General features: G+C 43.4%; 1 protein-coding gene across 3 annotated transcripts in view; it reads right to left on the bottom strand.

Moving 5' to 3' along the window:
* The window catches only part of SCUBE2 (signal peptide, CUB domain and EGF like domain containing 2), an 80936-nt gene extending 78631 nt beyond the window's left edge, over positions 1-2305 (bottom strand). For all 3 annotated transcript variants that reach the window (XM_038765160.1, XM_038765162.1, XM_038765161.1), the window contains exon 1: positions 2176-2305. In XM_038765160.1, the coding sequence (XP_038621088.1) occupies positions 2176-2305 (130 nt within the window). The remainder of the gene's footprint in view (positions 1-2175) is intronic.
* Between the last annotated feature and the right edge of the window lie 14134 nt (positions 2306-16439).

Raw genomic sequence — 16439 nt, 5'->3', positions numbered from 1 at the left:
GCTCACAGTCTAGAGTGCTTCAGAGAAGCAGCATGGCTCAGTGGAAAGAGCCCGGGCTTTGGAGTCAGAGGTCATGAGTTCAAACCCCGGCTCCGCCAACTGTCAGCTGTGTGACTTTGGGCAAGTCACTTAACTTCTCTGTGCCTCAGCTACCTCATCTGTAAAATGGGGATTAAGACTGTGAGCCCCCCGAGGGACAACCTGATCACTTTGTAACCTTCCCAGCGCTTAGAACAGTGCTTTGCACATAGTAAGCGCTTAATGAATGCCATTATTAAAAAAAAGTACAAGTCGGCAACAGAGAGAGACGGTCCCTATCCAACAGTAGGCTCACAGTCTAGAGCACGGGCTTTGGAGTCAGAGGTCATGGGTTTGAATCCTGGCTCTGCCACATGTCTGCTGTGTGACCTTGGGCAAGTCACTTAACTTCTCTGAGCCTCAGTTCCCTCATCTGTAAAATGGGGATTAAGACTGTGAGCCTCAATGTGGGACAACTTGATCACCTTTATTAAGCACTTAATAAATGTCATTATTATTATTAGAGCGCTTACTGTGTGCAGAGCACTGGACTAAGCGCTTGGGAAGTACAAGTCGGCAACAGAGAGAGACGGCCCCTACCCAACAGTGGGCTCACAGTCTAGAGCGCTTGCTGTGTGCAGAGCACTGGACTACGCGCTTGGGAAGTACAAGTCGGCAACACAGAGAGACGGTCCCTACCCAACAGTGGGCTCACAGTCTAGAGCGCTTGCTGTGTGCAGAGCACTGGACTAAGCGCTTGGGAAGTACAAGTTGGCAACATATAGAGACGGTCCCTACCCAACAGTGAGCTCACAGTCTAGAGCGCTTACTGTGTGCAGAGCACTGGACTAAGCGCCAACACAGAGAGATGGTCCCTACCCAACAGTGGGCTCACAGTCTAGAGTGCTTACTGTGTGCAGAGTACTGGACTAAGCGCCAACATAGAGAGACGGTCCCTACCCAACAGTGGGCTCACAGTCTAGAGCGCTTGCTGTGTGCAGAGCACTGGACTAAGCGCTTGGGAAGTACAAATTGGCAACATAGAGAGACGGTCCCTACCCAACGGTGGGCTCCCAGTCTAGAATAAATCCGATTGAATGGATGTAGAAGCAGGTTGGGGGGGGGGGGAGAGGGGGTCAATCAATCAATCAATCAATCATATTTATTGAGCGCTTACTATGTGCAGAGCACTGTACTAAGCCCTTGGGAAGTACAAATTGGCAACATATAGAGACAGTCCCTACCCAACAGTGGGCTCACAGTCTAAAAGGGGGAGACAAGAGGACAAAACCAAACATACTAACAAACTAAAATAAATAGAATAGATATGTACAAGTAAAACAAACAAATAAATAAATACGTACAAATTGGCAACATATAGAGACAGTCCCTACCCAACATTGGGCTCCCAGTCTAAAAGGGGGAGACAGAGGACAAAACCAAACATACTAACAAACTAAAATAAATAGAATAGATATGTACAAGTAAAATAAATAAATAAATAAATACGTACAAATTGGCAACATATAGAGACAGTCCCTACCCAACACTGGGCTCCCAGTCTAAAAGGGGGAGACAGAGGACCAAACCAAACATACTAACAAACTAAAATAAATAGAATAGATATGTACAAGTAAAACAAATAAATAAATAAATACGTACAAATTGGCAACATATAGAGACAGTCCCTACCCAACATTGGGCTCCCAGTCTAAAAGGGGGAGACAGAGGACCAAACCAAACATACTAACAAACTAAAATAAATAGAATAGATATGTACAAGTAAAACAAATAAATAAATAAATATGTACAAATTGGCAACATATAGAGACAGTCCCTACCCAACATCGGGCTCCCAGTCTAAAAGGGGGAGACAGAGGACCAAACCAAACATACTAACAAACTAAAATAAATAGAGTAAAATAGAGTAATAAATCTGTACAAACATATATCCATATATACAGGTGCTGTGGGGAAGGGAAGGAGGTAAGATGGGGGGACGGAGAGGGGGACGAGGGGGAGAGGAAGGAAGGGGCTCAGTCTGGGAAGGCCTCCTGGAGGAGGTGAGCTCTCAGCAGGGCCGTGAACAGGTCCCTGTTCCTGTGCCCTCCTTGGGCCCGTCGTGGCCCTGCTGTCCGGGGGCGGGGGGTCACTCACCCCGGACTGGTGGGGCGGAGGAGGGGCCGCCTTGGGCCGCAGGGCCCAGGACCAGCAACAGCCACAGCAGCAACAGCAGCAGCAGCAGCAGAGGCGGCTCGTTGGGGCGGCCCCGGGCCCTGACCCCCATGGCGAGCGGCCCGCTGACGGAGGAGGCTGGAGAAGCTGTCTGCCACCGCCTCCGCCTTGCTCTGACAGACCGGCCCTCCTCCTCCTCCTCCTCCTCCTCCTCCTCCTCCTCCTCCTCCCCTCCCTCCATCCCTCCGCCCCCTCACGGGGCGGCCCCGGGAGCCACAGTGGGGGCGAAGAGGCCCAGCAGCCATCCACCGTCCCCTCAGCCTCACCACAGATTTATCACTCTATTTATTTTACTTATGCTAGTCTATTTTGTTCATGTGGGCATCTAGCTATGATTGTATCTGTTCCGACGATATGGACACCTGTCCACATCAATCGATCAATCGTATTTATTGAGCGCTTACGGCGTGCAGAGCGCTTGGGAAGGACAAGTTGGCAACATCGAGAGACGGGCCCGACCCAACAGTGGACACCTGTCTACATCAATCAATCAGTCGGCCCACTGTTGGGTAGGGACCGTCTCTATATGTTGCCAACTTGGACTTCCCAAGCGCTTAGTCCAGTGCTCTGCACACAGTAAGCGCTCAATAAATACGATTGATGATGATGATGATTTATTGAGCGCTTACGGTGTGCAGAGCACTGGGCTAAGCGCTTGGGAAGGACAAGTTGGCCACATAGAGGGACGGTCCCGACCCAACGGTGGGCTCACAGTCTAGAAGGGGGAGAAGAATGATCGTTGTTAATGTTTTGTTTTGTCAATCAGTCATATTTATTGAGCGCTTACGGTGTGCAGAGCACTGGGCTAAGCACTTGGGAAGGACAAGTTGGCAACATCTAGAGACAGTTCCTACCCAACAGTGGACACCTGTCTACATCAATCAATCAATCAATCAATCGTATTTATTGAGCGCTTACAGTGTGCAGAGCACTGGACTAAGCACTTGGGAAGGACAAGTTGGCAACATCTAGAGACGGTCCCTACCCAACAGTGGACACCTGTCTACATCAATCAATCAATCAATCGTATTTATTGAGCGCTTACGGTGTGCAGAGCACTGGGTAAGCGCTTGGGAAGGACAAGTTGGCCACATAGAGAGATGGTCCCTACCCAACAGGGGGCTCACAGTCTAGAAGGGGGAGAAGAATGATAGTTATTAATGTTTTGTTTTGTCACCTGTCTCCCCCTTCTATCAATCAATCAACCAATCGTATTTATTGAGCGCTTAACAGTGTGCATAGCACTGGACTAAGCGCTTGGGAAGTACAAGTTGGCAACATATAGAGACGGTCCCTACCCAACAGTGGGCTCACAGTCTAGAAGGGGAAGAAGAATGATAATAATAATAATAATAATAGCGGTATTTGTTAAGCACTTACTATGTGCCAAGCACTGTTCTAAGCACTGGGGGAGATAGAAGGTCATCAAGTTGTCCCACGAGGGGCTCACAGTCTTAATCCCCATTTTACAGATGAGGGAACTGAGGCACAGAGAAGTTAAGTCAGTTGCCCAAGGTCACACAGTACACAAATGGCGGAGCATAGATTTGAACCCACGACCTCTGGCTCCCCAGCCCGTGCTCTTTGTCACCCATCTCCCCCGTCTATCAATCAATCAATCAATTGTATTTATTGAGTGCTTAATGTGTGCAGAGCACTGTACTAAGCGCTTGAGAAGTCCAAGTTGGCAACATATAGAGACAGTCCCTACCCAACAGTGGGCTCACAGTCCAGACAGTCTAGTTGCTGGGGAGAGACCGTCTCTATCTGTTGCCAACTTGGACTTCCCAAGCGCTTAGTACAGTGGTCTGCACACAGTAAGCGCTCAATAAATGCGTTGAATGAATGAATGAATGAATGAATGAGGGGTGGGCAGCGATTGTCCAGTCAGCCACTCCGCCTGCCTCAGGGTCGGGGATGAGGGGATGAGTGGTGGGCAGGGATGGTCCTGTCAGACGCCCCGACGGCCTCAGTAGCCAGGGCTGAGGGGCTGAGGGGAGGTACTGAAAACCTGTCTACTTGTTTTGGGTTTTATTGCCCGTCTCCCCCTTCTAGACTGTGAGCCCGTTGTTGGGTAGGGACCGTCTCGATCTGTTGCTGATTTATACTTCGCAAGCACTTAGTACAGTGCTCTGCACACAGGAAGCGCTCAATAAATACGATTGAAGGAATGAATGAAAGGGCAGCGAACGTCTCGTCAGCTGCCCTCCGGCCTCAGTAGCCTGGGCCTAGGGCCTTCGGGCCCAGAGGTGTTAGTCTCATCAGCCATCCCGCTCGCCTCAGGGCTCCCAGACTCAGGGCCTCTTCTAGACTGTGAGCCCCTTGTTGGGTAGGGATTGTCTCTATCTGTTGCCGAATTGTACTTTCCAAGTGCTTAGTACAGTGCTCCGCACACAGTAAGTGTTTAATAACAGCGTGGCTTCGTGGAAAGAGCACGGGCTTGTGAGCCATTCATTTATTCAATCGTATTTATTGTGTGCAGAGTACTGTACTAAGGGCTTGGGAAGTACAAGTTGGCAACATATAGAAACGGTCCACACCCAACAGCGGGCTCACAGTCTAGAAGGGGGACACAGACAACAAAACATATTAACAATAGAATAAAATAATATTAACAAAATAACAAAACATATTAACAAAATAAAATCAGAGGTCATGGATTCATATCCCAGATCTGCCACTTGTCAGCTGGGTGACCTTGCACAAGTCACTTCTCTGGGCCTCAGTTCCCTCATCTGTAAAATGGGAATTAAGACTGTGAGCCCCACGTGGGACAACCTGTTAACTTTGTATCTATCCCAGTGCTTAGAACAGTGCTCAGCACAAAGTAAGCACTTAACAAATACCATCATTATTATTATTAATAAATATGATTGAATAAATGAATGAGGACGGAGAGGTCCCATCAGCCATCCCCGGGCCGGCTTGGGGATCCCAGAAGGTCGGCCGCGGGTCAGTCCCACCTGAGCCTCCAGCCTGCTGCCGCTCTTAGCCCAACATCCCAGGGACCCGCCAATTTCCCCTTTCAAATGACGGTTCACCCCTCCTTTCGGCCTCCCCCCACCCCCGCCCGCAATTCTTCTTCCCAAGGTCAAGATTCCGCATCCAGAAATGCGCCAATTTTAGCCAAAATGATGAAGTTCTATAAGGATGTCCCCAAATCCTCATTCAAATGCCCCTCTAGACTGTGAGCTCGTTGTGGGCAGGGATCGTTACTCTTTGTTGCTGTATTGTACTTTCCCAAGTGCTTAGTACAGTGCTCTGCACACAGTAAGTGCTCAATAAATGCCATTGAATGAATGAATGAATCATTTTAGTGCCGCACCCACTTGATGAAGTGGTGACCTGACCCACTCTCCCCACCGTCACTCTCTGTCCACACTCATATTTTAGATGATTTTTTTTCCAAAGTATGGGAGAGGCCCAGGCATGGACACTTACTAATAACAGGGACAAGAAAACATCACAATTTAAAAAAAGACACTCCTCCCCAAAAAATAGCATCTTGTTAGTTTCCTCACCAAAGACCCCAGTTGCCTCCTCTTCTCCAGCTCAGAGGGTTCAACAAACATGTCTAATTCATTCATTCACTTATTCAGTCATACTTACTGAGCACTTACTGCATGCAGAGTACTGCACTAAGCACTTGGGAGAGTACAGTATAACAATGAACCGACACATTCCCTGCCCACGACAAGCTTCCTCCTCCTGTCCCCCACCACTTCACTTTCAGACACCTACCCTCTTTTTCATCCTCTGCTGTCCCTACACACTTCACCAAGCAGCTAACTCTCCAGTCTTCATGTACCAAGTTTATGTGAAACCAAATGCACAACACTGATGAACATTTCCCAGAAAACAGTTCCCAAATATTAACAAATAACATACATCCTGATTTATACACATTTTCACATGCCACTCTCAACCCTAGTGAACCCAACATATGCACCCACCCTACTTTCCTTCCTTTCTCCTTTCACCTACATCCAAATTATGAAACCCTTTAGGAAGCTTATGTAAGAAAAGCTATGCTTTTTTTTTTGGCAAAAAGAGCTTGAATTTTGTTCTTTTTTTTTGACCTTTCTATTCCTAGTGAAGGCAGACAGGTTGCATCCCTTCTCACTCCCCCTCTCTGCCCAGCAGCCTTTGTTTTGCTCTGAGAGAAATACCAGGCTATTTCTAGTTGTAAGGATGGTTTATACACATTTGTAAATCTTTGCTTAGCGAAACTTTCCCTCTGTCTTTGTCTTTGTTTCCTTAATGGTAGCCATAAATTACCGCCTTCCTTTCTCACTGGAGCATCAAGCTTCAATGCTTTTGAAACGATCAAAGTTATTTTCTTTTAAAATCCAACTAGAAACAACCTATTGTGCAGCATAGACCTTTTTAGCTGCAGTCAAACCATATAAATGCATAAAGCTACCCATTAAATTCTCAAGGCAGCCTCCAGCTTGCTCTCTTGCCAGGGAAAGATATAAAAAAAATCAAATAAAGAAAAATATTTTTCTTTCCCTTCAGTTACCCAAGTTTTAGCTATAAGGGTAAGACTCCACTCTTTTCTAGTGCTTTTTTTTGTGAGACATCAACTTCCCCAAGATTCTTCATTGGTGAAAACTTCTGTAGGGTATGTGACCCCAGAAAAAAATCTCTGAATCCCATTTTCTATCAGCTGACACCACAAAGTCTGTTTTTAGGTCAGTTTTCCTTCAGCCCGGTGGACAGCATTTTGTTTTTTCAGGTAGAGGCCATGAGGTTTGTGTTCTTGGTGCTTTTAATTTAAGTTTATTCAATATTCAAATAACAGGGAGGTGTCGGCCTTCCAAAAGGCAAATAAGCTGCCCATCCCAGTGTCCAAAGCAAACTCCTAAGAAGCCACATGTCTCTGTAATTCTGCCACCTGCTCAAATATGCATTTTTTTCTATTAGTCTCACTAGATAGACGCTACCTCCTAGAAAATGGTGTGTCTGTTATTGGTGTCAAATGTCCAAATCCTACTCACCCAACCATTTGACAGTTTTAATAACTTTTATCAACACTCACGTAACATCAATGGGTTAAGCTCCGTGAGAAAGAACTTCAGCTCTGCCATATGATTCATTCATTCATTCATTCGTATTTATTGAGCCCTATGTGCAGAGCACTGTACTAAGCACTTGGGAAGTACAAATTGGCAACAGAGACGGTCCCTACCTAATAATGGGCTCGCAGTCTAGAAGCGGGGAGACAGACAAAAAAACTAAACAAGTAGACAGGTGTCAATACCACCAGAATATATAGAATTATATTCATTCAATCGTATTTATTGAGCACTTACTGTGTGCAGAGCACTGTACTAAGCGCTTGGGAAGTACAAGTCGGCAACATATAGAGATGGTCCCTACCCAACAATGGGCTCACAGTCTAGAAATTATAGCTATGTACACATCACTAATGAAATATATATAGTTAATATGTACAAATAAAATAGAGTAATAAGTATGTACAAACATAATATGTTCTGCACAAATTTCACCGTAACAATTTTGAAGGGTGAGTTCTGCCAACCTGGGGGTAACTATCCTCTGGGTAACCAAGGTTTCGTCTAACCAACTCCTGAGCCCTGACGTCGTCCCCACTACACGAGGCAATCTGAACACCAGTTCTGAAAAAATAAAAGTCAGACTAGATATTGTCCCTGATTTAAGAATAACCATAGCAGTTCATTCATTCATTCAATCATATTTATTGAGCCCTTACTATGTGCATTGCAATCTGGCCTGGTTTTCAGTCTAATGAAAAGGGAGATTAGAAATTATAGAGATCATTTTTGCTGCAGTTCGGCAGTTCATTCATTCATTCAATCATATTTATTGAGCACTTACTATGTGCATTGCGATCTGGCCTGTTTTTCAGTCTAATGAAAAGGGAGATTAGAAATTATAGTGATCACTTTTGCTGCAGTTCGGCATTTTCCACCGTGAGAACACCAGATAGTCTGTTGAGGCAGGATAGCAGATTGGCGGCATAGCTTCCTTTCATAACTCTTCCAATTGGCCTAGGACTACCGATGGTTTATCGCTGTTGTGCAGGGTTGCTGTCATCTCCATCTATCAATCAGATCAATGTGGTGATGTCAGGGTTCCTGGAGAAGGTTTGGTGGTGGGACTAGGGAGTGTCTCCCTAACAGCTAGTGGCATCTACGAAGCTCAAACACTGGGCGTGTCAACTTGGAGCTAAGCATCAGGCCTGTCTCATGTAGAATCAGGATTAGAAACGTGGGCTAGTGGAAAGAGCTTAAAACTGGGAAGCAGTGTGGCTCAGCGGAAAGATCCCGGGCTCTGGAGTCAGAGGTCACCGGTTCAAATCCTGGCTCCGCCAATTACCTGCTGTGTGACCTTGGGCAAGTCACTTAACTTCTCTGTGCCTCAGTTCCTTCATCTGTAAAATGGGGGTTAAGACTCTGAGCCCCCCGTGGGATAACCTGATCACCTTGTAACCTCCCCAGTGCTTAGAACAGTGCTTTGCACATAGTAAGCGCCTAATAAATGCCATTATTATTATTATCTGGAGACCTGGATTCTAATTCCAGCTCTGCCACTGGGTTACTGTGTGACCTTGGGCAAGTCACTCACCCGACAATTACTCTCTCCACCTTCAAAGCCTTATTGAAGGCACATCTCCTCCAAGAGGCCTTCCCTGACTAAGTCTTTCTTTCCTCTTTTTCCACTCCCTTCTGTGTGGCCTTGACTTGCTCCCTTCATTCATTCCCTCCCCCTGCCCCATTCCACAGCACTTATGTACAAATCTGTAATTTATTTCTTTATATTAATGTCTGTCTTCTTCTCTAGACTCTAAGCTCATTGCGGGCAGGGAATGGGTCTGTTATATTTTTACATTGTACTCTCCCAAGAGCTTAATGCAGTGCTCTGCTCACAGTAAGCACTCAGTAAATACAACTGAACTGACTGACAACCTCTCTACAAAACAACATATGAAAAATGGGGATAAAATATCTGCTATCTTTATTTCTTGAAATGTAAGCCCCAGGTGATGAAGGGACAGTGCCCGATGTAACTGCCTAACTGATCTGACATCACAGTGCTTGGCACAGAGTACGTGCTTAATAAATATCCTGCCAAAATTGAATTGTCCCCTGCAAAATTCAGTTAGGGAAAACAATGTACTTATCATAGGCATTATATCAGAGTTTTGCCTATTCAGCATTCTGAAGGACAATCATATGAAGAGGACTATGGTCAAAAATACCTTATCTCACCCAACCAGAGCTGTACCTAAAGGACCCCAGCAATTTGGCAGGGGGAGGAGCAGGGAATAAGCCCACTTTTCCCTGTCTCCCTCTCTCTTCTGCGTCATCAATCCATTTAAATCTGCACCATTTGCGTATTTGGTATTCACCCCCACCCTCAGCCCCACAATATTTATGTACATATTTGTAATTTATTTATTTATGTTAATGTCTGTCTCACCCTCTAGACTGTAAGCTCTTTGTGGGAATGGAATCTGTTCAGGCTGATTACCTTGTATCTACCCCAGGGCTTAGTACAGTGCCTGGCACACAATAAGTACTTAACAAATACTATAAATTTAAAAAAGGTTCTATTTTCATGATGGATAATAGACTCTTGTTGCACATCTCCAGAATCAAAAAGGGAGCAAAAAAAATATATTGCTATAACGATAACAGAGCTGTTGTCTGAAAATTATGAGTAAGGAATGTGCAATCCCATAAATGAAAATCCTTTAGTCATTAAACTCATTATCTTTGATTACTGAAATTAGAGCTGTTCCTATTAAATTACCTAGTTTATTCCTGTCTATTAATAAGATGAAAAGATATCATCTGTTACTCCTTGAAACTTTTCATTGATCCATTTTGCAATTTTCTTGCAAGTGACCTGTGAAAACTTGCCATATTTTAATTGATCAAAATTAAAGTTGAACAATGGATTTTTTCTTCTTAAAAAAACCCTCCAGTTTTCTAATTGAAAACAAACATCAGAAAAACTAGTTCCTAAGTCCTATCCTATATTCCCTTGAAGAAAGAAATGACAAATATTACCTTGGCAACATCCTTTCCTTCCTTTGCGTTGTTTCAGGGCTCTGCCAACAGAAGCAGTGCTTGTCCCTGCTCATTGTGATGAATATCGTATAAGTTCATCGTACTAGCAAAACGATAATCATTCACAAGGAAAGGCTTGTGCAGATTCCAGCAGGGTGTTAAACTAATTAATTATGGGAGAAGCTACTGCAGGGCTCCAGGAAAATCAGGGCAACAGCCAAATGACAACCATCCCTGCTTGCTGCCCTTTTGTGCCCAATCTGTCCCTGCGGTCATTTAGCTAACACCAGTTGAATTGTCAGAAAAAAGAAATTGCCAGATGGAAATATTTTGAAAAGTGTTACTGTTATTCTAGACTATAAGCGCATTACAGGCAGGAAACGTGTCTGCTAGCTCTGCTGTAATTATGTTGCAATAACAATAATTATGGTATTTAAGTGCTTACTATGTGCCTAACACTATTCTAAATGCTGGGATTACATACAAGTCAATCAGGTTGGACACAGTCCCTGTCCCACATGGGGCTCTCAGAAGCAACATGGCCTAGTGTCAAGAGCACAGGTTTGGGAGTTGGAGGATGTGGGTTCTAATCCCGGTTCCGCCATTTGTCTGCTGTGTGACCCTAGGCAATTCACTTCACTTCTCTGTGCCTCAGTTCCCTCATTTGCCAAATGGGGATTGAGACTGTGAGCACCACATGGGACAGGGATTGTGCCCCACCAGATTTGCTTGTATACACCCCAGCACTTCATACAGTGCCTGGCACATAGTACGCACTTAACAAATACCATAATTATTATTAGTAGTAGTAGTAGTAGTAGTAAGCACTGAACAAATACCATAATTATTATTATTATTTAATCTACAGTTTACTGTCTTAAGTTCTTAGTACAGTGTTCTGCCCATAGTAAGTGCTCAGTAAATACCATTGATTGGTTGATTGATTATTAAAGACACAAACTTCTGCAGCTATGCATGATTATATTTTGCCTCATTTTATTTCTAAAGAAAGGAATTAACATATTCCAGTTCCAGGTGATACAGGCAGATTTAACTGCAGCTACCTGTAGCAAAGCAAGCCTAAATACTTTGAGAAAAATTCCTCCAGCCTAAAGCGGACAAAAAAGGGAAAGTTGTAGGATAATATATATCATTATTGTGACCTTAGGAATTCAAAGCCAGAGCGTTCCCAAGTCTGATCCTTATTTATGGATAATGGACAGAGACAACAAATCCAAAAGCATCCAGCCCCTGGAGCCTTAAATGGCTTGACTACTTGGCTTCAATACCAAGAGAGAGTGGGAAAATTGGTTCTTAAGTCTTAGTAACATTATCATAATTAATACAGACATTAACGGACATTAGTAATGCACTGGATGTGATCAGATTAGATACTGATTGTATCAGTTTATTGTTACATTGTACTCTCCCAAGCACTTGGTTCAGTGCTCTGCACACAGTAAGCACTCGATAAAAACCACTGAACGAATGAATGCTCTTTTTTAAAAAATGGTATTTGTTAAGTGCTCACTATGAACACAAAATGCTGGAGCGGATAAAATTTAATCAGGTTGGACACGGTCCATGTCCCAAATGGGGCTCACAGTCTTAATCCCCGTTTTACAGATGAGGTAATTGGGGCATGGAGAAGTGAAGTTACTTGCCTAAGGTAACACAGCAGGCAAGTGGAGGAGGCAGATTTAGAACCCAGGTCCTTCTGACTTTAAGATCCGTGCTCTGTCCACTAGAGCACACCGCTTCTCATCAACCCCTTACAGTTTAAATGGGCCTACAGAGCATGAAAAGGAAAAATGAGAATGTAACTTGTTGGTGCAGGAATCCACGTGGACTATGAAGAAAATGCAAACACCACTCCGTCATCTAAAGAAGGGCTACTGGGAAAGAGCCGGTAAAAGGACTTTAAAATATAACTCAGTGGAATCTGAGTTTCTCCAAATACCTCTGATTTGAGGTCACATCCAAGGCAAGTAAGTGGAAGAAAAGAAACAATGGAAAGTGGGATTTTGCTAATTGGATATTTTAAGTAACCTCAACATAAGCAAACCATTTCGGCAGAATTAAGACACTCAAGGGCTCCCAGGCAAGCCAACAATCAAATCTATATAAAGAGATTGCCAAACAAACCAGTTATACAGACCCTAAAAATCCAGAGTTAAGTGGTTTATATTCAAGTGTCTATTGTGAAGTGGAGTGGGGAAGCATGCTGTGCCAGCACTTAAAGTAATAATAAGCAACTAAGAGTATACCCAGCCCTTCAAGGGGGAACTTAAAGATCTGACAACAGAGAAGACATCTGGAGAAAAGAAATAAAGTGTGAAAGGGTTGAGGGGGACAGGACAGCTGAAGGAATTAGCATTAGGACTGCATTTCATTAATAGTTGACATCTTCTCCCCCCTTTTAAAGATACACCCACATCTTAGTACTCTCTTAAATTCAATTCTACATTTCCCTTCACAATAAGCAGCACATATTTCTAAACCTGACCCTGTAATAACCCCACTTATTAGGTGATTGGGAGAAAAAAAAGTCAAGTAGAAAATTCTGGACCCGAAGTACTCTATACCAAAGAAAATCTACCAGGAATTTACAGCCATCAGTGACTTTCGCTTTTAATGGTTTAACTTTACCGCAAGAAAATAAATGAAGGTAAAAGAGTTAACGAGAAGGGACTTTTTTTTTAAGCCTCCGATTTGGCTGGCTGATTTCCTGAGTTAAGCCCGTTGTTGGGTAGGGATTGCCCCTATCTGATATCGATTTGTACTTTCCCAGTGCTTAGTACAGTGCTCTGCACACAGAAAGTGCTCAATAAATACGACTGAATGAATAAATAAAGGTCTGAGGGACCCAGTAGTGCCACCTATTCCGTACGGTTTTCTAATCCACTGCATATCACAACTGCTGAGAAACAGCGTGGCCTAGTGGAGTCAGAGGATCTGGGTTCTAATCCCACCTCTGCCAGTTGCTTGCTGTGTGACCTTAGGCAAGTCACTTCACTTCTCTGTGCCTCAGTTGCCTCATCTGTAAAATGAGGATTGAATGCCTGTTCTTAGACTGTGAATCCCAAGTGGGACAAGGACTGAGTCCAACCTGATACATTTTTATCTACCCCAGTGCTTAGAACAGTGCTTGACACAGAGTAGGTGCTTAACAAATACCATTATTGGTTATTATACCACTGGATGGAGCTAAAGTACTAGTGTACTTTAATGTCAGTGAGGAGTGAAAAAATCAATATTAAAAGTAAATTCAAGAAACAAACAAGATGACAAGAAACAAAGTAAAACAGACAAACTAAAACAAACAAGATCAAGCAGAGAAAGGACTCTGACAAAGAGGTATGGCTCCATCTCCCTCCTCCCCTTCCTGTCCAAACTTTTCAAATGGGTTGGTATACACCCAGTCTCCACTTCCTCTCCTTCAACTTCCACCCAGTTTCCAGCCTTTTCATTCCACCAAGGCTTCAGCCATTGCCTATAAATCTAACGGACCCTACTATGTCCTTATCCTCCCAAATCTTTTGGCTGCCTTCAAAACTGTAGCTTTCTCCTTTCTCCTAGAAACACTATTTAACCTTGATTTACTAGCACAATTCTCTCCTGGTTCTCCTCTTACCTCTCTAGCTTACTGTTGGATTTCTTTCACTGGCTTTTCCTCTGCCTTCAAATCTGTAACTGAGGGGGTCCCTCAAGGCCATTCTAGGTCCCCTTCTCTTCTCACTTTACACTCATTCCTTTGGGGAGCTCATCTGCTCCCAATGAACTGCCACTTCGATGTGGATGACTTCCAGTTCTTCCTCTAGACCCCTGATACCTCTCCTCTGGAATATCGCATTTATTCCTGCCTCTTGGACACCTCCACATGGATTTCCAGCTGACATCTCTCAACATGTCTAAAACTTCCCTCTCCACCTAAACCTTCCCATCAGAGTTGACAGCACCACCATTCTCCTTACCTCTGAAACCTGCAACCTTGGCATTATCCTTGTCTCTTCATCATCTTTCAACTCCCATATTCAGCCTTTTGTTAAATCCTGTTTTTCCTTACATTATTTCCAGGATTTGCCCCTTACTCTTCTTGCAGTCCCTCGTCATATTCTAGTCTTACTACCGCATCAGCCTTCTCACCATTCTCCCTGCCCGCTGTCTCTCCGCTGAGCAGTATACACTTCTCTAGGCTGCCTGGATCATTTTTCAAAAACAGTGTTCTGCTCGCCTTCTATCTCCTCAAAAACCTTCAACGGTTGCCCATTCCTCTTTGCATCAAGCAGAAACTCCTGGCTATTGGCTTTAAGACTCTCAGTTGGCTCTCACCTTTTCCCTACTACACACTAGCTCACTCCCTTTGTTCCTCTCGGGCCAAACTATTCACTCCAGTTCATTCCCATCTCTCCTGCCCCAAACCTGCTCACAAACTCCCCACCTACCTGAAACTTTCTCTTCTTTTTTATCCAACAGTTCATAACTTTCCCCACCTTCAAAGTCCTTCAGAAATTACATTCTCCCTTGATTAATTTATAACCTCCCAATCAATCAATGGTATTTATTGAGTGTTTACTATTTGCCGAACACTGTACTAAGTGCTTGGTAGAGTTCAATACAACAGAATTTGCAGACAAGTTGCCTGCTTATAACAAGCTTACAGTCTTAAGGGAGACAGACATTAATATAAGTAATTTATAGTATATTTATTTTTATACTTTATGCACCTTATAATTTATATTTTATATTTATATAGTTTATATTCCCTTTATCTCTTCAGCACTTCAGTACCACCTAAACACTGAATTACTCTCAACCTCCTGTAGCATTTCTGATCATATCTCATATACCTTATTATCTAAGTACGAAGTCGTGCACATATCCTTCCTCCTCCTATCTATATATTATTTTAGCATCTGTTTCTTCAATCACCACCACCCACAACTAGCTTGTAAGATACCTGAGTAGAGGAATTGTGTCTATTACATCTATTGAACTTTCCCAAGCTCTTAGCATACAGTAGGCCCTCAAATAAATACTACTGATTGAACAGGTAATTTTGTTGGCTGGTAAACTGAGCCATCTTTGGCTGAGGCCTGTTTATTGAAACATTTTCAGATGAGTTTGTTCTTGATATATAATTCATTCCGAGGTCCCTAAAGTTACTTGTTTGATCCACCTGCCTCTAAATGTCTGTTAGTATTTGTGAGCTGTTGGTCAGTATTTATAGGAATCCCCAAAACACTTCAGCAACAGGGGTTAAATCAATCTTGTGGGGTAGGAGTTAAAATTCTTAGAGCAAACACCTGCATCGTTTCACTGGTATAGCCTTAACCTAAAGCTGCAGGGGTTACTGCACTCAGGAATCAGTCATGCACCTTTTAAAATAATTATTGCGTGGTAAATTCACAGGAAATAAAATTTTGACTTTACAAAATGATCTCTGCTGAATTACTTTGGAAATAGCCACTTGCGATTCACCTAGGGCCAGTAATTCTTCCTGCTGAGTGAGCAAAAAGAACATTGTCTTTCACTTATAAAAAATTTGGCTGTAACACAGGGTTACCCAATCTGGTTCCCTCCCCCCACCCCCTCACCTAACAGCTCACCAGAAGTATTAAAGAAAAAAATTCCCCAGGCTTTTTCTTTTCCCTATTGTCACGTATTGTTTCGAGATAGTTCCCTACAAAGTTATCCATTTACTATTTATCATTCCTGCTCATTTCTAGTTAATGAGAATAGTTGCATGGCATCAGTGTTGTATTGTACTCTCCTAAGCCTTAGTAGCTGCTCTGCCCACAGTAAACATTCAATAAATACAATTGAATGAAGGAATGAATGAACACTGGTTGCATAAGATGAAGAGACAGAATGTTTTCTAAAGGTGCTTTTAATTAGAGACCATCAAGCGGGAAGCTAGAAAGAGGCACAAAATCTAAAGGTATTTGTGGTAACTGAAAAGAGATATAGCAACTTCAGGGAAAACTAGGTTATCTGATGCCTATCGCATGCTTCAATCTTATTAGAATGTAAGCTTCTTGTGGGCAGGGAACATATCTCATACTTCCACTGTGCTTTTCCAAGTGTTAGTTACACTCCACTGTATGCAGTGACCACTCAATAAAT

The sequence above is a fragment of the Tachyglossus aculeatus genome, chromosome 22 (genome assembly GCF_015852505.1).
Source record: "Tachyglossus aculeatus isolate mTacAcu1 chromosome 22, mTacAcu1.pri, whole genome shotgun sequence".
Classification (NCBI taxonomy): Eukaryota; Metazoa; Chordata; class Mammalia; order Monotremata; family Tachyglossidae; genus Tachyglossus; species Tachyglossus aculeatus.
The sequence above is the reverse complement of the archived record's forward strand: the minus strand, read 5'-3'. Positions and strand labels throughout refer to the sequence as shown.